The sequence below is a fragment of the Macaca mulatta genome, chromosome X (genome assembly GCF_049350105.2).
Source record: "Macaca mulatta isolate MMU2019108-1 chromosome X, T2T-MMU8v2.0, whole genome shotgun sequence".
In the NCBI taxonomy this organism is placed as follows: domain Eukaryota; kingdom Metazoa; phylum Chordata; class Mammalia; order Primates; family Cercopithecidae; genus Macaca; species Macaca mulatta.
In genome coordinates this window covers 125,803,923-125,830,535 of record NC_133426.1, presented here as the reverse complement: position 1 = coordinate 125,830,535, position 26,613 = coordinate 125,803,923, and the positions used below count along the sequence as shown (strand labels likewise).

At 40.3% G+C, this 26,613-nt stretch overlaps 1 protein-coding gene across 2 annotated transcripts in view; it reads left to right on the top strand.

Moving 5' to 3' along the window:
- LOC144338803 (A-kinase anchor protein 17B-like) overlaps positions 1–26,613 on the top strand; it is a 138,610-nt gene that overhangs the window by 44,661 nt on the left and 67,336 nt on the right. The window contains exons 6-8 of one of the 2 annotated variants that reach the window (XR_013413186.1): positions 4,189–4,275; positions 9,505–10,559; positions 12,266–12,686. Coding sequence is in view for 1 of the 2 variants with exons in the window: in XM_077989520.1 (XP_077845646.1) it covers positions 11,210–11,241 (32 nt within the window). In the remaining variant the exon portion in view is untranslated. Of the gene's footprint in view, positions 1–4,188; positions 4,276–9,504; positions 10,560–11,138; positions 11,242–12,265; positions 12,687–26,613 lie in introns of those variants that run through there. The other variant, XM_077989520.1, reaches the window with a different exon arrangement.

The following is a 26,613-nucleotide window of genomic DNA, read 5'->3' as shown; positions in this document are numbered from 1 at the left end:
TTAAATAGAAAAAAAATGGCAAAGGACCCAGCTGTGACACAAAGCAAGAAATACAAATGGAAATAAAGATTAAAATGTGTTCTGCTTCACTGGTGATCAAAGTCATGCAAATTAAAATCACATTGCTATTTTTACAAACCTACCAGGGTGGCAAAGATTAGAAGATTATTAGTATCCGGTGCTTAAAATGGTGTGTGGAAAGGGCATTCTGAAATATTACTGATGAGAAAAGTCAATTGAGTGCAATTTGGTAATGTGTCAAAACTCAAAATGTGCATACTTGTTATTTAACAATTCCAGAAATCACAAATCTGTATTTTGCACATGCATAAAATATGTTCAAAGATATTAATTGCAGCATTATTTATGATTGCCAAGGAGATAACAACCAAAATGTCCATCAAAGGGAATTGGGTAAATAAATATGGTACCACTTAACTAAGCAACTTCAAAAATTAATGAAGTAGATCTATATGCACCGATAGGAAAAAAATCCCAAGAACTATTACTGAGAAAAGCAAGTTCCAAACCACAAAGTATCATCACTGTCTCTGGTACTTTTTGATGTTTATTTTTAAAAAGCCTTTACCTGGGGTATATTTTATATAAAATAATCATCACATATTTCAACTGTACAATTCCAAGCTTTTTAGTATATTTATAGAGCTATGCAACCATAATTACAACCTAACTTTAGATTATTTCCATCTTTCTTTTATTTCAATAGCTTTAGGGGTTGATATGGTTTGGATATTTGTCCCTTCCTAATCTCACTTTGAAATACAATCCCCAGTGTTGGAGATAGTTCCTGGTCGGAGGTATTGGATCATGGGGGTGAATGCCTCATGAATGGCTTTGGTGCCATCCTCTAGGTGATAAGTGAGTTCTTGCTCTGAGTTTATGCAAGATCTGGTTGTTTAAATGTCTCCAACGTTAGCACCTCTCCACCTTCTCTCTCTTGCTCCTATTCTCACCATGTGATATGCTCGCTCCTCTTCACCTTCTCCTATGATTGGAAGCTCCCTGAAGCCCTCACCAGGAGCTGAGCAGATGTTGGTGCCATGCCTGTACAGCCTGCAGAACCATGAGACAAATTAAACCTCCTTTCTTTATAAATTAGCCAGTCTCAGGTATTTCTTTATAGCAATGCAAGGATGACCTAACACAGGGCGTATAAGTGGTTTTTGGCTACATGGATGAATTGTATAGTGGTGAAGTCTGGTTTTTCAGTGTACCTGTCACCCAAATAGTGTACATTGTACCCAATAGGTAATTTTTTTCCTTCTTTACCCTCTCCCACCCTCCTCCCTTTCTGAGTCTCCGGTGTCCATTATACTACTCTGTATGCCTTTGCATACCCATAGCTTAGCTCCCGCTTATAAGGGCGAACATGCGGTTTTTGGTTTTCCATTGCTAAGTTACTTCACTTAGGATAATGGCCTCCAGTTTCGTCCAAGTTACTGCAAAATACATTATTTTGTTATTTTTTGATAGCTGAGTGGTTTGTACTCCATGGTGTATATATACCACATTTTCTTTTTTAAAAAAATTATTTTAAGTTCAGGGGTACATGTGCAAATTTGTTACACAGATAAACTTGTGTTTTGGGAGTTTATTGTGCAAATTATTTCATCACCCAGGTATTGAGCCTAGTACCCATTAGTTAATTTTCCTGATCTTCTCCTACCTCCTACCCTTCATCCTCCAATAAGCCCGTGTATACCATTCCCCTCTATGTGACCATGTGTTCTCCTCATTTAGCTCCCACTTATAAGTGAGAACATGTGGTATTTGGTTTTCTTTTCCTGTGTTAGGATAATGGCCTCCAGTTCCATCCATATCCCTGCAGAGGACATGATCTTACTCCTTTTTTATGGCTGCATAGTATTCCATGGTGTATATGTACCACATTTTCTTTATCCAGTCTATCATTGATGGGCATTTAGGTGGATTCCATGTCTTTGCTATTGTGACTAGACAACATTTTCTTTATTCACTCATCAGTTGATGGGCGCTTAGGTTGATTCCACATCTTTACAATTGTGAATAATGCTGTGATAAACACATGTGTGCTAGTGTCTTTTTAATATAATGACTTCTTTTCTGTTGAGTAGATACCTAATAGTGGGATTGCTGGATCGAATGGTAGAGCTACTTTTAGTTCTCTGAGAAATCTCCATACTATTTTCCATAGAGGTTGTACTAATTCACATTCCCACCAGCAGTGTAAAAGTGTTCCCTTTTACTGCATCCATACCAACATCTATTGTTTTTTGACTTTTTAATAATGGCCATTCTGGCTGGGTTTTTCTCACTGTGTTTTTATCTCACTGTGGTTTTAATTTGCATCTCCCTGATGATTAGTATTGTTGAACATTTTTTTATATACCTGTTGGACATTTGTGTATCTTCTTTTGAGAAGTGTCTGTTTATGTCATTTGTCCACTTTTTAATGGGATTATTTGCTTTTTCTTGATTTGAGTTCCTTGTGGATTCTGGATATTAGTCCCTTGTTGGATATATAGTTTGCAAATATTTTCTCCCATTCTGTAGGTTGTTTATTCTGTCCACTCTCTTTGACTCACTCCAACCATCTCTTGTCAGTCCTAACATTACTTGAAATAGTTGATCACTCCGACTTTGAAGCACTTTTTCAGTTGGCTTCCAGGACCTCACGCTCTCCTGGTTTCTTTTGACCACATTGGTTCCTTTCTTTGTCTTTTATTCATCCCTCTTCTTTTCCCCAACTTCTCCAACATTAGAATTTCCCAAGGGCTTGGTCTTGGTCCACCTATTTTCTCTCACTCTCCTTGCTCCATATCTAATCTCATGGCTTCAAATATAATCCACGTGTTGCTGTCTGCCTAATTCACTTCTTCAGCCAATCCTTTCTCCTGAACTCCAGATTCATACATCCAACTGCCTACTTGACATGGCTTAGCTGTGTTATAGACATCTTAAACTACTTTTCCTGTTCCAGACTGAACCTTCAGATGTTCATCCCCATAACTTACCTTCTTTTAGTCTTCTACATCTCAGTAAATGACAATTTCACTCATCCAGTTGCTCAGACCAAAAACCTTGGCATCATCGTTGACCCCTCTCTCATACACTCCACATCTAGTACCAAATTTCCTGTGAAGCTAATGAAGCTTAAGCATCAGAGCCGCTCACTTGCAGGGGCGCCTTACAAGACACAAGGCTCCTTATGGTGGGATAACATAGTCATATGCTTTTGTAAAATTTACAAAAGTAAAATATTTTAATTACAATCAGTTAAGACAGCTGTCTCTTTTCACTCTCACTTCCCCCTGTATCACTCTTCCTTCATGGCGGGATTGGCATTGGGTGGCTGTGAACGTTGTTGGGATCATGCAGAGGAGAAATTTAATTGGGTTTACATTTATTTTTGATTTGATCATATATATTTACATGGCTGGCAGTTATCTCTATATCACTGTTAACCATCTCAGCGTAAGGAGTGGCTTCCAGAAATACTCTCACCTCAATTACCTTACTATGCTGGCTAGTGGTGCAGGGCCAAAGAGCATATCTCAAATACTAACACCTTCTATAGCACCCAGCATTGGGAGTATGTGTAGTTGAGGAGAAATAGATTTGGAATGTACAGAGCCAGAAACTAGTCTGTGGAAAATTATTCACTGGACATGTAAAACTATATATGGAGGACTCGGTTCCGCCTAGTCAGAATGGGAGTTTTCTTCTGTCACTAATATACTCAATAATGCAGCATGTGTAACTATAAACACAGCGTATGTTTTTTTATTGTGGTAATAACAATTAACATAAGATCTACCCTCTTAATATATTTTAAACTAAACAATACAGTATTGCTAGCTGGAGGGACAATGTTTTGCAGCAGAGCTCTAGAAAATCTTCATCTTGAAGAACTGAAACTTCATACCTGTTGAACAACAACTCCCCACTTCCCTTTCCCATAAGCCCCGGGCAACCACCATTCAACTCTGCTTCTATGAGTTTAACTCTTTTATTTTATTAGAGATAGGGTCTCACTCTGTCACTCAGGCTAGAGTGCAATGGTGCAATCCTAGCTTACTGTAGCCTCGAACTCCCGGGCTTAAGGGATCCTCCTGCCTCAGGTTCCTGAGTAGCTAGGACTACAGGTGTATGCCACCATGCTCAGATTTTTTTTTCTTTTTTTTGTAGACATGGGGTCTCACTATGTCCCCCACGATGGTCTTGAACTCCTAGGCTGAATCAATCCTCCTGCCTCAGCCTCCCAAAGTGCCACAGGTATGAGCCACCATGCCCAGCCAAGTATGATAATTTTAGATACCACATATAAGTGGAATCACGCAGTATTTGTGCTTCTATGCCTGGCTTATTTCCTTTAGCATAATGCCCTACAGGTTCATCCATGTTGTCACATATGGCAGGATTTCCTTCTTTTTCAGGCTGGTTAATATTCCATTGTATTTATATCTCATTTTCTTCATCCATTCATCTACTGATGGACATTTAGGTTGTTTCCACATCTTGGCTATTGTGAATAATGCTGCAGTCAAAATGGGAGAGGTAATATCTCTTTGAGACCCCAATTTTAATTCTTTTGGATAAATATCCAGAAGTAGGATTGTTGGATCACATGGTAATTCTGTTTTCTGAGGAACTGCCATACTGTTTTCCATAGTGGCCACATCATTTTATATGGAAATCTTGTGACACAGAATTTATCAGAAATGCTTTGTTTTCAGAGCATAAGCCTGTAGCAGTATTACAAATCATGATTTTTGTCTATGTATGAATTTGCATGTTTTATGCATTTTAACATATTGGATCATGTTTTAGTGTATCTGACTCATCTTATTCTGATGAAGACTGGCAGTTTCAGATGAAATGGCATATGCAATTGTCACGAACATGGGAAAATAACCTGAAGAAACAAGTGTTTCAATCACAAAAAGCCTAAACATATTAATCAGTAACTCAATGTATGCAGTATTAAAAGTGATTTGATTATATAATTACATAACTCAATACAATGCAGTGTCCATTTTTCAATACACTGCAATTGTTCTTATAAATGCTTTATTTTCAGATGAATTTTGTGGTGTTCTTCAGATTTTTGATGAACCTGAATTTAAATATGATAAGAAGGAAGAAAGCCAAATATGTAAACTGAAAGAAAGAAGACTAGCCTGTCAAAACTTGTCTTATTATTATTACAATGGCAATTAAAAACTTTATTAAAGCAAAATAAAAGTCCAATAAAATACAAATTTTGGTTAATAATGTTAAAGGAAAGACAAAGTTATCTTTCTCTTCTTTTTATAGAAAATGTTATAAAATCATCATGTGGCAGGGAAACAAATGGTATGCAACCTACAATATGAGAAAGTTACAGGGAGTATGTCAGGAGGTTAATATTAAATTATTTTTCTAGATTTTCTGATGTTTGTAGTATTTGTAAGCTTTTATAAATTCATAATATATTGTGATTTCTCAGTTTAAAGAAATATTCACTTTTGTAACAAATTTTTTATTGTTCTTCTTAACAGAGAACCCCCCAAATTGTATGTTAGGCCACATAAGCCTAGGTCTATCCTCCTTATATCCAGTCTTTTAGCAAATACTATTGACTCTACCTTCAATATCTGTACAGAATCTGAGTACTTCTCGCCATCTCCACTCCCACCACTCTGGTCTCAGCCACCCTCATTTTCTGCCTGGATTATTGCAATAGCCTCCTAATTTTTCTTCTTGCTTCTTCCCTTGTCCTCTTGTAGTCTAATGTGAACAGAATAGCTAGAGCGATTATTTTAAAGCCAAGTCCTATCTGGTCTCTCCTCTACTCAGAACTCTCCAGTGGTTTCCATCGTCACTCAGAGTAAAATCCAAAGTTCTTTTTTTGTGCCCTTCAGAGACCTATGTGACCTGTGCTCCCACAAATCTCTCTGACTTCCTTTCCTACTCCTCTCTCCTAACCTGCTCCATTCTAGCCTCTTTGGAATGGAGTAAACATACTTCTATCTTGGAGCATTGGCATTGGCTATTCCCCCTACCCGGAATGCTCTTCTTTCAGATATCTGCATGACTTACCCCCTCAGTTCTTTCAGGTCTCTGCTCACATGTCACCTTATCAGTGAGACCTTCCTTATATAAAATTACAGGCTCCCCATCACTCATTATCTCCCTTCTCTGCCTTATTTTTCTCTATATCACTTATCACATCTGATATAATACATATTTCCCTGTATATTTATATATTTTCTTTCTCTCCCATAAGAAGTAAGTTCCACAAGGGAGAGGACCTTAATTTGTTCACTAATGTATCCACAGCATCTAGACACGTGCTTGGCACATAGCAGACATCCAATAAATATCTATTGAATGAATGAAGGACAAATCCTATATGCCCATTTAGGCAGTGGAATTAGAGGATCTTCTTCTCTTTCTCCTTCTTCTTCTTCTTTTTGACGGAGTTTAGCCCTTGTCACCCAGGTTGGAGTGCAATGGCACCGTCTTGGCTCACTGCAACCTCCGCTTCCTAGGTTCAAATAATTCTCATGCCTCACGAGTAGCTGAGATTACAGGCGCACGCCACCATGCCCAGCTAATTTTGTATTTTTAGTAGAGATGGGGTTTCACTATGTTGCCCAGGCTGATCTCGAGCTCCTGACCTCAAGTGATCCACCCGCCTTGGCCTCCCAAAGTGCTGGGATTACAGGCGTGAGCCTCCACGCCCGGCCCCTTCTCTTCTTTTTTAAAAAAGGTACTTTAAAAAAAAAAAAAGGTACTGGTAAAATATACACAGCATAAAATTTTTCATTTTAACAATTTGTAAATGTACAGTTTGCTGGCATCAACTATATTCACACTGTAGTATAGCCACCACCTCCATGCATCCCACAGAACAGTTCTTTTCTTGCAACATTGCAACTCTGTACCCTGTTTCTTCTTTATACACTAAGTTAATGCCTGAATTTCTTATAACAAACATTTATTACTATAATGTCAAAAGGCCATTTCCATTTTGGGAACAGACTAATCATAAATTTATATTCCTTTCATAAGACAATAATTGAGAAAAGACTGTGTTTCTATTCCTTGAACAGATTAAATGTGAAACTGTCCAGTTTTTTAAATGATTCATTAATGTGTTCCTCTGGGAGCTTGAATATTCAGTACCAGCTGTTTCCCTCAGTAATATCTGAATTTAATATTTTACCTTAAGAAATATGATGCCAAAGAAATAGTAAATATTTAACTACATATGGTATTATTTTAATATGTTAACATGTTTTCTTTACTTGGAGTTTGTTTAATTAGCAATACTGTCACAGTTCTGCAACATCATAATATAGAGAAGGGAGAGAGGTAAGTGGCACCTACTCAGAGCCTCCTAGGTGTCAGGTGCTTTGCAGATATTAGGAGTGGCCTCCATGTCCTCAGACCTCACTCACTTGGCATTACACTCCAGATTGACTTTCACCATCTCCATTTTGTGGCAAATGCTCTTGACAAGATCACCAATTATTTCCCTGTCACTAAATCCCAATAGACAATTTTCAGTCTTTATTCTCTTAACCTTATAGCTGCAGTTAGCACAGATTATCATCCCCTTCTTATCAAAACCCCTTCTTCCTTTGGTTCATATTCAGAGCTTTTTTATTTCACTTCCTCAATACTTTTATTATTTTTCAATTTCTCTCCATATCCACTGTCGCCACCCAAACTGGTCTGACACTGTATACTCTTGCCTGGACTACTCTTCTAGCCTCCTAACTGGTCTCTCTGCCTCCAGTCTGCCCACCCTCAATCTGTTTCCTACACAACTGCCAATGGCCTCTCCAAACTACGATCACACCACTCCCTTGTTTATGACTCCTTGATGGATTTTCTTTGCTCTAAAATTCAGTATCTTTATTCTGGTCTACAGAGCCCTTCATCCTCTTGTTCCTGCCTGTCTTGCCAGACTCAGCTTGAGCCACTCTCATTTTTGATCTTTCTACTTGAGGATTCTTTAAGTTTCTTGAATAAGCCAAACACTCTTTCATCTCTGGATCTTTGCACACGCTCCTCCCTCTGCCTGGACAACTCTTTATTCATTTATTTATCCACTCAACAAATACTTATTGAGTGCCTACCTGGTGCCGGGCACTGTTCTAAGTATTGGGGATATAGCACTGAACAAAATAGAGATTCCTATGCTTGTGGAGCTTGCATTCTAGCCAGAGGAGAGAGAGAAAAATTAATGAAGGCAATAAATAAGTAAACCGCATGGTATTTTAGACGGTAATAAGTACTATGGAAAAAAGAAAAGGTAGAGAGCAAGGTAAGCAGGATCTACAGTACAGGAGAGGGTGGGTTGCTGAAATTTTCAATGGCAAGCTCAAGGTAAGCCTCCTTGAGAGGGTGATATTTAAGCAAAGACTCGAAGAAGGTGAGAGAATAAGCCATGTGGATATCCGAGGGAAGAACATTCTAGGGAGAGGAAGTCGTCATTGCAAACTTATGAGGGGGACTCTTGCATGCTGTGTTAGAGGAATGGCAAAGAAGATGGTATGGCTGAAGTGGAGTAAGCAAGGCCAAGCACAGTAAGAGATGGTACTGAAGAGACAGCCGGAGCCTAGACTGTGAAGGGGCTGGGAGGCCACTTTATGGAGTATGGCTTTTTTTCTCCGAGTGAATTGTGAAGCTATTGGTGGGGTTTGAGCAGAATAGTTATATAATCTAATTAATTTTATTCAAACATCCCTCTATGCAATGTTGAGAGTAGACTCACAGGAAGATGTGGGTAGGGGAAGATGAAGCAGGAAGACTGTTCGGGAGGATAGTACAGTAATCCAAGTGAGAGGTGATGGTGGCTTGGGCCAGAGCAGTAGCATTCGAGGTGGTGAGAAGGGGCTGGATTATGGACATATTTTGACAGTATAACCATCTTGACTTGCTGGTTAGATATAAAATGTGAGCAGGGCCATATCCTATATGTAGGATCTGAAACTTATCTAGTTTGTGGGCCTTGTTTAAAAAACATACAAAATAAAGTACAAATGTGAGTATGTATATAAAATAAGAAAAATTATGCCAATCAGGTAGACTTTGTCAGGACAAGATGAGTCAGGTACTCTAACATGTGATTTGATATGCTGGGATTCATAAAACCCGTGACTTCACACACATACTCATTGGTTGTAGTACTGCCTCAGGTCTGTGTCCTATAAACATAGGAATTCAGATCAATTCTATTTAATGATATTCCCATAAAAAAAAGAGTATGCTGCACTTATAATTCTGTATGCTGCATTGTCCAGTATATTCTTAACCGTTAATAAATCCCTTTTTTGGAGACAGGGTCTTGCTCTGTTGCCCAGGCTGGAGTGCAGTGGCACAATCACAGCTCACTGCAGCCTCGACCTCCCAGGCTCAAGCAATCCTCCCACCTCAGCCTCTCGACTAGCTGGGACTACAATACAGGTTCACGCCACCAAGACTGGTTAATTTTTATATTTTTTTTTGTAGAGACAGAGTTTTGCCATGTTGCCCAGGCTCATCTCGAACACCTGAGCTCAAGTGATCCGCCTGCCTCGGCATGAAAAATCCCATTTTAATCTAGGCATCAGTAAGAACCAAATCTTCTGCATACAAGTCTATGTTTTAGAAGGATTTTCCACAGTCTAGCTTCTGGCTGTGTACATTTCAAACCTTGTGTCACCTCCACTACCTCCATGCTTCCAGTGTCAAGTACCATAGGACAGATTCATATCACAATGTGACTTCTGGTTCTCTACTGTTCTGTCACTACACCAGGTGAGTCAGCACATTGGCTGTAAGCGGTGTTCCAGGAAGCCAACCTTTTACTGGGACAGCAGTATGCAGTATGCAAGGAAGTGACTGCAAACGACATAAATGTATCTTGCCAAAGCCCAGCTAAATGTATCCCTAACTCAACTTTACCTAAGCAGGATCCCAAAAATGTCCTTGGTCACTCCAACAGCACCTAATACAAGGGGAAACATGATGGAATGAAATTTGGAATGGAAAGAGACAGTGGTCTTAACTGACTGCAGTAAGAATATCTTACTGTCCCAAATTTTACAAAAGTATATGACAATGTGAACACATTCCTAGGGGCCTTTCTAGGGCCTTGGAATGTGAGGGTTCCTGAGGCTAAAACTTCATTAGCTTCAGGTGAAGCTGGCACTGCATATGGGGTGTGACAGGAAGGGAGACATTAAGGATGATTCTGAAGGTTTTAGCCTGAGGAATGAATAGGATGAAGTTGCCATTCCTGAGATGGTGAACACCTCAGGAGGAGAAGGTGGATGAAGTGGAGAGGGCGGGGAGGGGGAAGATCAAGAGTTCAGTGTGACCACGATAAGTTGAGATGTCTATTAGGCAGCCAAATGGAGATGCCAAGTAACTCTTACCATTCCGTTGGTGGACTAGTTCTACTTGTCTTTCACAGTTCAGCTAAGTGTCATCTCCTCATTTTGGACTCACTGGGTAAGGTTGAGTCCATTGTTATATACTCTGCAGCATGCTGTACCTCTCTTTTTGTAAGAATTAACACTCCCGTGACGATTTTTTTTTTTTTTTTGAGACAGAGTTTCACTCTTGTTGCCCAGGCTGGAGTGCAATGGTGCAATCTCAGCTCACTGCAACCTCTGCCTCCCGGGTTCAAACGATTCTCCTGCCTCAGCCTCCCGAGTAGCTGGGATTACAGGCATGTTCCACCATGCCTGGCTAATTTTGTATTTTTGGTAGAGACGGGGTTTCTCCATGTTGGTCAGGCTGGTCTCGAACTCCTGACCTCAGGTGATCCACCTGCCTTGGCCTCCCAAAGTGCTGGGATTATGGGCGTGAGCCACTGTGCCCGGCCGTGATATTTTTAATGGTTGTTGCTATGGTTTGGATATGTGTCCCCACCAAAGCTCATGTTGAAATTCGATCCGCAGTTTGATCATGTTGGGAGGTTCAGCCCAATGGGAGAAATTTAGGTCATGGGGGTGGGTCCCTCAGGGATAGATTAATGCCTTCCCTGGGGTGGGTGAGTGAGTTCTTGCTTAGTTACCTGAGAACTAGTTGTTAAAAAGAGCCTGACACCTCCCCTCACTCTCTCTGGCTTCCTCTCTTGCCATGGAATATCTGCACAGTCTAGCTTCCCTGCGCCTTCCACCATGAATGGAAGCAGCCTGAGGACCTCACCAGAAGCTAAGTAGATGCTATGGCCATGCTTCTTGTACAGTCTGCAGAACCGTGAGTCAAATTTTTAAAATAAATTACCCAGCCTCAGGTATTCCTTTATAGCAACACAAAGTGGGCTAAGATAATTGTCTGTCTTGCGCTGCACTAGATAAACCTGGGACTGTGCATTACATACTGCTGCTATCTGTAATGTATAACACAGTACACAGCACTGGATAGATCTTCAAGAAATGTTGAAATGTTTGTTGAATAAATGATACACAGTCAAGTAATTTTTCCAACTCATGGCTAGAAAATGGCAGAGCTAAGACTTGCAGGGGCATATTTTTTCAATGTTTAAAAAACAAAGCAAATGACGCATAACAGAAAAGTGCACTTAACACCAATGAATTTTCACAAATTGAGCATACTTTTTAAATTAGCACTCAGGCCAAGGAATAGAACATTGGCAGCATCTCAGAAATCCCGTCATGCTTCCTTTCTAAATTACTACCCCTCTTTCTTACCCCAATGTAACCAACATCCTGATTTCTAACATCATAAGTTAGTTTTTCCTGTTTTTGAACTTTATATAAGTGGGATATAATAGTATATACGCTTTTGTGTCTGGCTTCTTTTGCTCTATGTTTGTGAAATTTAGAAATGTTGTGAGTAGCAGTCATTGCTCATTTTTATTTATTTTTATTGAGAATTACACAGCAGTTTTCAAACTTTTTGGTCTCAGGATCCCTTTAAACGTATACCAATTATTGAGGAACCAAATAAATTTTGCTTATATGGGTTATAGCTATTGATATTTACTGTATTAGAAATTAGACTGGGCGCGGTGGCTCACGCCTATAATCCCAGCACTTTGGGAGGTTGAGGCGGGCGGATCACCTGAGGTCAGGAGTTCAAAACCAGCCTGGCCAACATGGCGAAACCCCGTCTCTACTAAAAGTACAAAAATTAGCCGGGTGTCGTGGCGAGCACCTGCAATCCCAGCTACTCAGGAGGCTGAGGCAGGAGAATCACTTGAACCCAGGAGGTGGAGGCGGAGGTTGCAGTGAGCCGAGATCACGCCACTGCACTCCAGCCTGGGAAAAATTTTAAAATATTTATTAATTAAATAACTCATTACATGTTAACATAAATAAATAACATATTTTAGTGAATATAATTATATTCTCCAGAAGAAAAATATTAGTGAGAAATATGGCATTGAGTATAAACTAGGGTCCTGGCAAGTATGTTAGAATATTGACCCTGTATGCAGTGGCTGACTTCCAGAGGTCTTAGCCAAACCCCAGAAGAGCACAGGAATGATGGCAGTGGGAGGCACTAGGATGGAGACCATGCACAGTTCCATTGTCTCTGGGTTTCATGCTTCAACAAGCAGCGGGTACAAATGGGTGTTTCAAGGAGACATGACATTGGTACACGGAAGGGACCCAGTCAGTTTGGTAAATGTGTAAATGCATGATGTGGTGGGAAAAAAAAAAAAAAAAAAAAAAAGTTGATCACTTTGGGTAGGAAATGAAGATAATGGGAGGGCACAGACCAGGCAAGTAGGGAAGGGAGTGGTGGCAGAAAATAATATGTTTGTTTGGGAGGCAGAAGACCTACTTTTCAGGGTACGTGGCAGACCCTTTAGTGTGGTATTTATGGCTTCAATCTGCTTTCTAGACCCATCTGCTACTCTGTCCCATGGTCCAGCCATTTCATTCCCCAGATAGGCATGCACGTGCACACACACACACACACACACACACATATCTCTGCCACTATTCATGCTATGTCCTTTACCTGCAATGGCCTCTCTTCTTTGTCTCCCCTTTACTGCCCAGTTAAATTTCTGATGATTCTTCAGGACCCAGTTGAAATGCCTGCTCCTGAGCACCCGCCCAGACACTGACCTACTTCTTCGTCTTTGCATCTTAGCTCATCATTCTCTTTTATGTTCCCAGAGCACTTTGTACTTACTCCTATTTCAGAATTTGACCTGTGTCATTATTGTCCAAGTGTCTGTCTTCCCCTCTAGACCAAGAACTAGATAAAGCAAGCCACGGATCTTAGACACCTGTGAGTACCCAACCCTGAACATAATTCCAGGCATATAGTAGGTGCTCAATATATGCCCACTGAATTATTAAAATGACTTGGGTCTGTAGTGTTTGTCCTGCAGCTTCAAGTGGACAGCCCAGCTCTTCGTGACCTGGTAAGACACTTGCATATATATATATATATATATGTATATATATTTTTTTGTTTGTTAGTTTGTAACATGTTATGTCCTCTGAAGTGAATAGCAATGGTCCTGTTAAAAGTTATGAAGCAAGAATGGGTGGAAACAGACAGGAAAAAGATAAAGAAAGCAGGAATACTCTGTTCTTATATTTTTAAAAATCTACTTGGTAGTATATGTTTTTGCTAAGAAAGAGTAGAGGCAGCCCTGGTCATAGCACTGCAGTAGGAGACGGGGATGCCCCATGACGCATCTTCCTCACCACAAGACTTCCATCAAATCCCTTAGTCTGCCCTCTGGTTAGGGACAATATCACCTTCTTCTCTTATCTCAAGGCTTAGGCTTTTCACATAGCCAAAGACCCTCTGAAGTTATGAGTATATTTTTAACAAGAGCCATATGGCGATAATGTCCTGCCTTCACTGTCCTCCTCAGTAAGGGCATATCACCCATCTTCTGATTCCAAGTCCTCCCTCCTTTGGGAAGCCTTTCCTGAGAAAAGCCCACAAATTACGATGCCTCTTGACTCTTTTGGCTGGGGAGTTGAGTGACACAGTATATGAGAGTGTAAAGATGGAAATGTTTCGCATGCAAGCTTTTTCCCAACTAGACTTGAGACCTTGTCCGCAGAGATAGTGGCGCATCATTTTCTGTCCCCAGCAATGTCTCACATGAGGCATTCCACATCGGTGCACAATAAATATTTGCTGATTGATCAAGGATGGGTGGGCAGGCTGGTCTGTACCTTTCAGAGACTGTAGGTCATGCATATTTACTTTGTCTGTGGCTGATTAATTAACCTTCTGTTGTCAAGCCATCTCTGAAGCTGGAAAGATAAGAAACAGCCCTGTCTCAGCTTCAGATTTAGAGGTCAGGAGACCTCTAAATTTCTCTCTGTGGCTTCTTCATTAACTGGTACAAACTTGGGCAAGCCAATTTGTTGCTCTGGGTCTCAGTTTCCTGGACTGAAAAAAGAATGGGAGACTTAGGTTTCATGGCCAAGATAGAGTAACAGAACCCAGGCATACCCTCCTGTGTGAAACAATAAATAAAAACAGACAAAATACATGAAACAATGGGTTTTGAGACATTGAACATTAGGCAATGAAGGACAGTAATCCCAGAGAGATGGGAACAAACAAGGGGAGCCCTATGATAACCTTAGCCTGTTTCCTTCAGAAATTTTCAGAAAGTGACATAGGGAAGGGTACTGAAGTAGAGCCTGGTGGACCTCCTTGAATTAAGGAGACAGAACTGAGGGTCCAGGGAGACCAAGAAAAGAAAGCTCATAGGAAAGAAGGCAAGAGAGGAAAGAGCTACTCTAAGAAAGACCTAGAGTACTCAGTAGAGTACTGATCAGCATGTATGTGTGAGAAAGCTACTCAAAGGTGGCAAATAACCATCTGACATGATTAGAGGGAACTGTGCCTTGTGCTCACATAGGGCCAGAAATAGTGCTTCTTCCTGCCAGGCAGACTGGAGAAACTCATAATTCATGGGACATTGAGTAGTCAGGAGGTCTTGCCTCAGTAATGGGAAATAACTAGCCAAGACTAAGTGCTGTTGCAGACCCACCTAACCAACCACAAAAGCAAAGCCAAAAGAATCAAACTGTTTCCAAGTGATTTAACTGACCATACCAAGTGTTGATGAGGATGTGGAGCAAATGGAACTCTTATTCACTGCTGGTGAGACTGCAAAATGGCACAACGCATTTGGAAATCATTTTGGCAGTTTCTAAAAATGTTAAACATACACCTGCCATATGACCCAGCCATTCTATTTAGGTATTTACTGAAGAGAAATGAAAGCCTATGTACATTCAGAGACTTGTACGTGAATGTTCAAGGCATCTTTATTTATAATAGCCAACAACTAGAAACAAACCAAATACCCATCAGTAGGTGAATGGATAAATTGTGCTGTATCCATGCAGTGAAATACTACATGCAACAATATGGATAAATCTTAAAATGATTATGCTGAGTAAAAGAAGCTAGACAAAAAGCACATACTATATGATTCTTTTTTTTTTTTTTTGAGACGGAGTCTCACTGTGTTGCCCAGGCTGGAGTGCAGTGGCACAATCTTGGCTCACTGCAAACTCTGCCTCGTGGGTTCAGGCCATTCTCCTGCCTCAGCCTCCGGAGCAGCTGGGACCACAGACACCTGCCACCATGCCTGGCTAATTTTTTGTATTTTTCAGTAGAGACAGGGTTTCCAATCTCCTGACCTCGTGATCTGCCCACCTCAGCCTCCCAAAGTGCTGGGATTACAGGCGTGAGCCACCACGCCTGGCCTATGTGATTCCATTTTTATAAAATTGTAGAAAATGCAAACTAATCTATAGGGACAGGAAACAGATCAGGGTTTGCCTGGGGATGGTTTGGAGAGGAGAAACAAGTGGGCAAGTGAGAGAATACAAAGGAGCATGAGCTAACTTTTGAGTTTTTAGATGTGCTCATTATCTTTGTTATGATGCTGGTTTCACAGGTATCCACATATATCAAAACTTATCAGATCATACACTTTAAATATGTGCAGTTTATTGTATGTTAATTATTCCTTAATATAGTTGTTTTAAAAATCCATTAATTTATAACATACTTTGAATTAATCTTTTACCCATCCATGCTTAATTTTGTAACAACACGCATTAGTCTTTTGGAAAATGTTGTTTTACTGAGGTATGCAGGCAGACCTTCCAAATATTCACAGATTTTGCCATATATTATTTAAAAAGTCACATTTGTTACTAGTACCACAGACCTCATCAGGACAGTCTTTAAGCATGGGGACACTGTCAAGCTCATACAGATTTTCCAAAATTCTATTTTTTACTTGAAAGCTCCCATATATTTTATTTATTTATGTATTTTTTAGAGATGGGATCTCACCGTATTACTGGGGCTGGTCTTGAACTCCTGGGCTCAAGCAATCCTCCCACATCAGCCTGCCGAAGTGCTGGGATTACAGGCGTGAGGCACTGTGCCTGGAGAAAGCTCCAATATTATCATTGGTAGCAAATACTGCTAGTTAAGTGACAGACTCACTTTGTTCATTTTCCAGGAAGTGTCTGCCAAAAGCCTAAATCTGAATAACTGTAGTTTGTCTGTTAGCCATTCTTTCAAGTAAAAATAGGGTTCCATGACAAAATTGTCTAGTTCAGCTCACAACTCTAACAAGTACTTTTCCTCGAGACAACCATTATACATTGGTGTGTAACAGATGTGCCTTATGCATGCTTTCTAGTTCATCATATGGAAAATGTACCCAATGATCAGATTTGATATAATTGATTTTTACTGCTTCATCAAGGACTTTGTTTACTGTGAGTGTGTAGGGTGAAGAATGCCATGAATACCAGTACAGTTGGTACTACTGCCTTGATTTGTGCTGAGGTGCTGGCAATATATATATACCTTTGCTTTTGCACCATCAGTACAAATGTCAATGTGTCAATGTAGTGAAGAAGGCAAATATCCTTTTAGTGTTATCAAAATGATTTTGACCTTGAGGACCCCTTGTAAAGGTTTTGGGGACTCCTCAGAGATCCACAGATCACATTTTTGAGAAAAGGTTCTATGCAGCATTATATTGTCAGAATATACTACAATCTATTGATTTTTACTATTGTCAGACGTTTGGAATATTCTGTTTTGAGCTATTACAAATAGAAGTGATAAGAATATCTTTGGACACTTCTCTGAGTTATACATGTGCATGTATTTGTGTTGAATATGCTTAGAAGTAAATTTGCTGGCTCACAGTGTATATGTATGCTCAAGTTTAGTAAATTATGCCAAATGGTTTTCCAAAGTGGATGCATTATTTCACACTCCCACCAGCAGTGTCTGAGTTTTAGAGGATTTGAATTCAGATGCATCTGATTGTAAAGCTCAAGCTCTATACAGTGATAGATTTTGCTTTTTAAAATAAAATTAATAGTTGTTCATGATAAAAATTCACAGTATAGACGAGTTTAAGTTGAAAAGTACTACAAAAATGAGAACACTACTATAAAAGGATATGTGTACAAGGATGTTAGTGATAGCTCAGTTTGCAGTGGCAAAAAAGGAAAACAGTTAATGCCCATCAACATTTAATAATACATCAACAGTATTGAATATTAACCATTAAAAAGGAAGAATTAGGGCTGGGTGTGGGCTCACGCCTGTAATCCCAATACTTTGGGAGGCCAAGGTGGAAGGATCTCTTAAGGCCGGGAGTTCAAGACCAGTCTGGGCAATATAGTAAGACCCCGTCTCTACAAATAAAAAGTAAAAAAAATTATCTAGGTGTGGTGGCATACACCTTTACTCCCAGCTACTCAGGAGGCTGAAATAGGATCGCTGGAACCCAGGACTTCAAAGCTGCAGTAGGCTATGATTGCACTACTGCACTCCAGCCTGTTCAACAGAGCAAGATCCTGTCTCTAAAAAACCAAAAACAAAAAAGGAGGAATTAAGTCTATGCCAGCAGACTTAGAGGAATTCCTCAAAGTTTCATTAAGTGGCAAAGAGACAATGCTGAGAATCATACATAGTATGATCCCGTTTTGTTATTTGTAAAGCAAATAACAAGAACAGCCTATGCATATATGAATAGGTTTGTGTATGAATAACTGGACATGACTAAAGGTGCTAAAGGTCACATAACAGGCTGTTAATTATGTTTAGGGATTGGGCAAAAAAAAAAAAAAAAAAAAGCGTGGATAAACATGCCCGTGATAAAAACAGCATGTATGAGATCCCATCTTTGTAAAAGTGTGTGTGTGTGTGTGTGTGTGTTTGTGCGTGTGTGTATGAATAGGGAAAGGTAGGGAAGTATGGTCATTGTCTTAATCTGTTTCCTGTTGCTATAACTGAGTACCAGAGACTGGGTAATTTACAAAGAAAAGAAATTTATTTCTTACAGTTCTGGAGGCTGGTTGTCCAAGGTTGAGGGACCACTTCTGGTAAGGGACTTCTTACTGCATCGTAATATGGCAGAGGGCATCACATGGTGAGGGGACAAGAGCTTGCCAAACTGGCTTTTATAACAGACCCAGTCACATGATTACCCATGAATCCATGAATCCATGAATGGATTAATCCATTCATGAGGGCACAGCCCTCATGACCCAATCACCTCTTAGAAGACTCACCTCTTAATATTGTTACATTGGTGAGTACGTTTCAACATGAGTTTCAGAGGGGTCAAATATTTAAGCCAGAGCAGTCTACCAAAGCATAATTTGTGGTTATCTCTGAGTAGGATTTGTTTGTGATTTTTTTCCTTCCTTAAACTTCTATCTATCACCAGAATTTTTAAAGAATAAATATATGTTACTGGGACAAAGATTTGTAAAAGATGCTGGGTATACTGACTAGTTATCTGGAAAAATATAAAATGAGATCCAATCTGTACACCATACACAGGAATCAACTCTAAATGGATCAAGGATCCAAGTGTAATACATGAAACTATACAGATATTAAAAGAGGCTGGGCGCAGTGGCTCACTCCTGTAATCCCAACACTTTGGGGGACTGAGACATGTGGATTGTTTGAGCCAGGAGTTCGAGACCAACCTGGGCAACATGGCAAAACCCTGCCTCTACTAAAAATACACACACACAAAAATAGCCGGGAGTGGCGGTGCACACCTGTGGTCCCAGCTACTTGGGAGGCTGAGGTGGGAAGATCATTTGAGCCTGGTGGGTGGAGGTTGCAGTGAACTGAGATCATGCCACTGCACTCCAGCCTGGGTGACAGAGTGAGACCCTGTCTCAAAAAAAGAAAAAAAGAAGAATATATGAACAAATTCCCTTTTACCCTTGGTGTAGGGAAAGACTCTTTAATCATGACTCAAAATCTTGAAGCAATAAAAGAAAAAAAATGGATAAACTTGACTACATTTAAAAATTCCATGGCAAAAAAGCCTCATCATAATCAACATCAAAAAACAACTCAGAAACTGGAAGCAAATATGTGCAATATGTATCACAGATAAAGGGGCTGGAATTGTGACTATACAAATAATGCTTCAAAATTGATGGGCATAGGTCCCCAAAACTCAATAGAAAAATGGAGAAATACATAAACAGACAATTATCTGTCTATCATCTGTAAATAGCCCCTTAACCTTGTAACCTCACATATAATTAGGTAAATGCAAATTAAACCAACACCAGGATATCATTTGCCCCCATCAGATCAGCAAAAATTAAAAAGTATGACAGTATGTTCTGTTGGCAAGTCCATAGTTACATAAAGAAATAATGGAATTCATACCTAGGGAGAAGGGAAAGCACTTTCTCACAGAAGAATGCCAGTTAATAAATGTAGAAGGAATGACGGAAATAGAAAATCACCATCTGACAAATATCACAGTAATAATTGTGTTAGGCAAGAATCATCAAAGGATTAGTGGGCAAAGCATGATGAGAAACAGGATGTTCATATAGTCTCAAACTACCTCTCCACAAACTATAAACTAATTTGGAAAAGAAAAGGAGTAAATTTACAGTGGAGCAACCCAACAGATACCCCTTAACCAGGTGGTCAAAGTTAACACAACCAGTAATTAGACATATGCATTGCGTGTCTCCGAATAGGATGCAGCAAAAAGGGCCTTGCATTAATTTTGTGGTTTTCTTTTCCCAAATGCATAACCTGTACTTAGTCATAAGAAAACATGAGACAAACCTAAATTGAGAGACATTCTGCAGAATAACTAGCCGTTACTTTTCGAAAGTGTCCAGGTCATGAGAAACAAAGACAGACCGAGAAGCTGTACCAGACTGCAGGAGACCGAGGAAATATAACAACTAAATACAGTGTGGGATCCTGTATTGGATCTTAGACCAGAAAAAGAGCAGTAGTGAGCCAATTGACGACTTCTGCATAAAGCCTCTAGATTAGTCAATAGTATCATATCGATGTTAATTTCCTAGGTTTGATAATTGCATGTAGTTATATAAGATGTTAACTTTTGGGAAGCTAGTAGGGGGCAGATATTTGAATTATTTGTACTGTGTTTGCAAGTTTTTTTATAAGTCTGAAATTATTTCCAAATCAAAAGTTAAAATATGAAAAAAGAATAAACATATATTGCTTATATAATCAGAAAAAACACACACAAAAAACCTAATTTTATTGTGTAAGCCAAATAAAACTAGTTTTATTGTGTAAGCCAAAATAAAAATAAACCCCCAAAATTCAAGTGAAATCTCCTTTCCCTTTACCCTCATCTGCAGCTCCATTCCACAGGGGTAACCACTGTTACCATTTTCTTGTTTATCTACCCAGGAGTTTTTGCTGTTTATATAAGCATATGGGGGGTGTGTGTGTGTGTGCGTGTGTGTGTCTAAAAGGGATATACACACACACACACCCACACACACCCCACAGAGATTGAGGCAGGAGAATAACGTCTGGAGGCAGGGAACCTAAGGCTGTTTCACGCTGACTTCCTAGAACTAAATTGAAAGGAAAACCCTAACTTTCCATGCCTAAGTAACAAAAGGACCAGTGGCTACTGCCTTTGCAAACCCCCACCTTTTCTGCACCACAGATGGGAAATTGAAAGTACCTCTGATTGGTTGCTTTTTGCATAGGAGGGCAACTCTGTAACTTCACTTCAGCCCCTGATTGGTTGCTGCAACCAATACTGATTGGGTGTAATTTTGTAACTTCACTTCAGCCTCTGATTGGAATCAGACTGATGGTGGGCCACCACTTTATTTACATGAGGTGAGCACAAAGTGGCCAATGGGAAACTCTAGAGGGTATTTGGACCGAGAGGATTCTGTATCCAGAGCTCTTGAGCCTCTACTCAGCCTGCTCCCACACTGTGGAATGTACCTTCGTTTTAAATAAATCTCTGCTTTTGTTACTTCATTCTTTCCTTGCTTTGTTTATGTGTTTTGTCCAATTCTTTGTTCAAAATGCCAAGAATCTGGACACCCTCCACTGGTAACAAGATGATATTTATTCATACTATTCTGCTTCTATTTTCTTCATGAAATGGTATATTTTGGCTACTTATCAGTGCACATCCACATACATGCACCTCTTTCTTTCTTTTTTTTTGGTTTAATCTTTATCAGTTGGCCAGTCCCTGTTAGTTGTCATTTTCATTGGCTCCTGTTTTTCACTATTGCAAGAAATGCTGCAGTGAACACCCTTGTTGATGTATGTTTGTGCATATGTGCAAGAGTATTTCAAAAAGGAAATTCTTTTTCACTTGGGGTTGGAATCACCGTCCTGCTTTGTATTCTGGCTGGACGGGAAACAAATCTGCATTAGACCACAGTGGAGTCTGGTCCTCTGTGGGAAAATAAGCTTAACATGGAAAGCAGTGGAGCCCTGGCCCCCTGCTGCATATTGGAGTACACATTCTCGTGGCCAGAATACTTGTGTCTTTCTCCTGAAGAGGAAAAAGCAATTTTTACTGCCCAGCTCTGCATTTTCAATATATCATTTATCAGTCACTCCACACTTCTGTCAGTTGAACTTTAATTTTATTTAACAAACACTTCTAATATGGTTAATGTGTGCTGGTCACTGAAATATTTTGCAAATGTTAACTAATTTCATTCTCATAACAGTCTTATGTGCTAGGTACTGCTATCATTATCCTCATTTTTCAGATGAGGAAACTGAGGCACCAGGATGTTAAGTAACACACCCAAAGATACACAATAGCTCCAATGTCATCCCGCTGTTCCTCCTTTACCATTTTCTTCTAGTATACATATCACAAAGTAGAGGGTTAGGCCCATGTCCTTCCCTGAGCCATTCGTCTGGTAGCTACTCTTCTCTGCTGTTCCATGGACCAACACTCAATTTTCTGCTGATCTCCTCCAGAAATCCAGCACTCAAGTCCCCTTCTAAGAAGGATAAACAGACACTGGTGAGTGAATGAAGGGACACCACACATTCCTATACTGTCCTCTCATTTATACTTCCCAAAATCACCACCAGGGTTGTACAGATTTTGCAGAAGGCCTGTGAATAACTGAAAGGAGTTTCAAGTATGGGGACTTTAAAAAAATGATCTACTGTCCATGTCCATGTCTGTAGACCAAGAGAAAATCACCAGAGAGGCCCATTACAGAGAGAACCCTCATGCCCTTCTTCTTTGAATTCAGCTTTACCTTTTTCCTCTTCTTTCAACCCATCAAATGAAACTCCACCCACCCCCTACTCCCAGGATTTGGTCTTGCCCCAGGTCCCACCTCTATCTCCCCTAAAGCCCATTGGCCCACATCTTAGTTATTCAGCCTGGCATATGGCTCTGAGCCTTCCAAATGGACAGGTTAGGGTAGGCTCTGGCATTCCAGGTGTCATCCCTTTCCAAAGGTCTCCATCAGTAGGGGTCACAGAGAGATAAATGCTTTTTTGTTTTTCCTGGTATCCAGTGGGTAACGGTTGGATGAAACACAGACACGCACGTCTATCTCTTCAGGCAAAACAACAGATTCTCGGAGAGAATGCTGTCTAACTCCAAATGGAAGAAAAGAAACCTTCTCCCAACTTTCCCAGATCGCAAGGGCGATGGTGCCTTACGTGATTATGCAGAGCAGTGCCCCTTTCCTTCTCATTTTCAAGGAATGAGAAATAGACTCAGAATGGAATAATAATCACTAAGATTTAGTAAACGTTTACTGTAGGTGAGGTTGTGGATGGTCTCATTTAAGCCTCATAACAATCCTGTGATGTTACAGGAAGTATAACTATCATCTTAAAGATGAGGAGACTGAGGCACAGTATATCATAAAGGCCACACAGCTGGTAAGTGGGACAGCAGGAATTTACACTTGGCAGCAAAGTGTCCAGAGCCTGTGTACTTTCTGTAACACCATACAGCTTCCTTATAGTTCAGATTGTAGGTGGTAGAGGTGAGATTTGAACCCAGATCATTTGACTCAGGAGCCTGAGCTCCCAGCACCTTAAGGCTCCGGCAAAGGCAGCTACTTACATACACAAAGAACTGGCTTTGGGATGACTGCATGGTATTGCTTTAAATTGCCAGATGAGGCCCTTCCCTCTCACTGATCTGTCAGCAGAAAAAAGGCAATGTAAATGTTTATGCTGCTCTAGTACAAGCAAACCCCTAGGGATCCTTTCATGATGGACACACTTATGAAATCATCTAGATTTAGAGCAGATGAAAGACTGCTGGGGTTTCTGTTGTTTTGCTTGGTTTGGTTTTAGCATTTCTTCCTGCGGCTCTGAGCAGAGAATCTGGAATTTGCCTTGGGTCAAACCTGCCCTTTCTCTGGGAGAGACCACTTCATTGAGGCCTCTTAGTAAGTTACCTATCTGCCAGTGTTCCTCGATGGTGGTGGAAAAGGGGAAGGCAGATGCCGTAGACTGGGGTTTTATGTATTCTGCTAAAATTAACGGTAAAGGTGGTCTTCACTGGGTTTTGCTTCAGCTGGCACAATCTGGGAATGAGGTACGAAGAACACAGTGTTTGGCCAAGGCAGAGGGATGTGAAGGCCCCTCTCAATAGAGGTTGGCCATCTGTTTGAGGGTGACTTGATCAGCCTAAGAAAAAGCAGGATTGGACATGTCCCCTCCTGCCTTTCACTTCCTCCCTGCTAAATGGGGTGAGGTAAGATCAGTACTGGAGGTAGTGTCTTGCTCCAAATTTTCCCATATCATGTCTTTTGGGTTTCTTTTTGTGCAACATTGGATCCTATGGGTATAAAGTACACAGTGAGGTGCTGGGTGGAGTTGAGGCCAGCTGAGTCTAGTGAGGAATGGTGAATGGTGAGGTGGGTATACATGAAAAAGGGGAAGCTGAAGGCAAAGGTGACAGGGTTCATAATCTCCAGATATATAACTGGGCCCTGGGAGTGGTCCTTGGGTATGTAATAGCAGCAGGTGGAGCAGACACTGGAGTAGGAGAGCTTGATAAAATATTTGGAAAATGCAGATGTCCCTTTGGCCTTCCTGGGGGAATCTAGAATGCTTCCAGTTAGTGACAAGACTTTTATTGTCAAATCCCCATAGGCCTGCTGGGTACAATTGTTCACTGTACAAGGGAATCTGGTTGAGAGGGTCAGTAAGGATTGAAATCCAGTCTTCACTGTACTCACCAATTCATGCAACCTGGTGCAGAGGTGTACATCTGGAGAGCCTTTTTCAAATTTGCATGCAGGCACCTCATGGCCTATGGGCAGCCATGACCCTCACATCCAGTACAGTGTCTGGTGCATAATAGGTAATTGACATCTGTTGACCAATACAAAAGATGGTGATGCAGCTGGTTGGTATGAGAAAGAAAGCTGCAATGACTGTGAAAAGAGGTGCTCTAATAGATGAGTGCAGAGTGTGGAAGGCAAATTTAGCATTTGGGAGGTGTGTGGCCCAGTTATCTTATTGGTTGAAGGTGAGTGACAACCAGAATCTCCCCCAAAATCTGTTTTACTTGTTCTATCTGGCTGTTGTTCAGTTTGGTTGTTGTGGGCAATGGACAAGTGGATTTGGACATGGTGGATCAGAAGTGTGCTCTATAGAAACTTTACACAAATTGGGCTCCCCAGTCAGATGTTACAGGGTAGGCTGTGTTAGAAGTGGAACAATTATGTCTCTGAAGAATAAGGTAGAGATAACTGGGGAGGAAAGTGGTCCAGCTGAAGAAAGAAAGTGGGCTGTTCTCATGAAGGTGTTGATTTCAATGATTATTATGTTATGACCACAGTTGGCAGAGAATTGGTGAGGAAGGTAAAGAATGTCTCCTGGGAACACTTGGTGATTGAGGGAGGGTGGGGTAGCTCTGTTGAGCTTCTTTAGCCTTTTTTGTTTTCCTGTGGCCAAAAACATGCCTCAGTGTAGTACAGGATGTTGAGTAAGTCAAGGTGCTTCATGCTGTGTGTTTCAAAAGAGCATTGGTAACGAGCTACAATAGCATCATAGCACAGACTTAGGACCTACATATGGGGCTTTGCTGTCAGGGATGAACAGGCAGTTCTGCTTATGTAGTAGGTCTCCCTTCAGTATGCTTCTCTGGAGAACCCGCCTTGAGATGATCCTGGATCTCTTCATGGTGCTGCTGGACACAGGTTAGGGAATCATTAGGGAAAGAAAGTGCTACTTGAACATTTTCCAACAAGTCACTTTGCAGCATGTCTTCCTTGTTCTGGGAACAATCACTTGGAAAGGCTCTCTGGGTAAATCTGAGGCAGGTAGGTAATCATTGCTCTGGGCTAAGGGTGTAACAAGATTTTTTGTGGTTTGACAAATGCTGCCTTTCCGCAAATTCCTTGGTTTGTTGAGCTGGTTGCTGGGGAGGAAGTATGTAAATTTGCACAGGGGCCACGGAGCCTCCTTGGAAGAAAGGGATTATGATCCTATACCTTTCTCATATAAAAAAGTATTTTAGCTCAAATTTTACTTCTTCAGAGAGGCCTTCCCTGATCACTCAAGTTATTATCACTTTATTTTGTTTTATAATTTTCATTGCACTTAATATTTGTACCTATCTTTTTGGGAAAAAGATTTACTTGTTTATTGTATACCTTTGCCCACTAGAATATGAGTTCCTTGAGGGCAGGAATATTCTCTGCCTTGTCTATCCTGTATCACTGTGCTTTGAATCATGCCTGGTACAATAGTAATGTTCTATAAGTATTTGCTGAAGGAATGAATGAATGAATGAATGGAATAGCTATGTGGGAGGTTACAAAATTAAAAGTACAAAGATTCTTCCTGCTTTTACCCTCAGTCTTACTAATCAGAGTATCATTTGATACCTTTGAGCCTCTTTTGACCATTTCTGGGATTGTTTTCTTCTGTTGGTTATTTCCATAATTCTTAATAAGATGCTTTTACTTTGAAATCTTGATTTATTTCCTTTAAGCAGTATTGACTTTCCTCTTTCCTTTTCTCTTTTTTGTTAGCTCCTCAATTGTTTACCGTTAACACTTTGCATAACATACTTAAGCTTCCATTTATACTTACTTCTTGAGGCTTACTCTGTCAAATGAAGAAATTACTCCCCATTCCTCCTGGTTATTTGAGTACTTTTACATTGTTAAAGTTTAAACCATTTTCATATTTACATTCCATTCTATAACTATATTTGTCTTTCATGCTTTGTCTATAGGTTGATTCTGAAAGCCAATAAACATCACTTGCAAAATTATAATTTTGTAAATGTTATTAGTTGCAGAAAAGAGAATGTGTGATTTGATCACTGGAGGA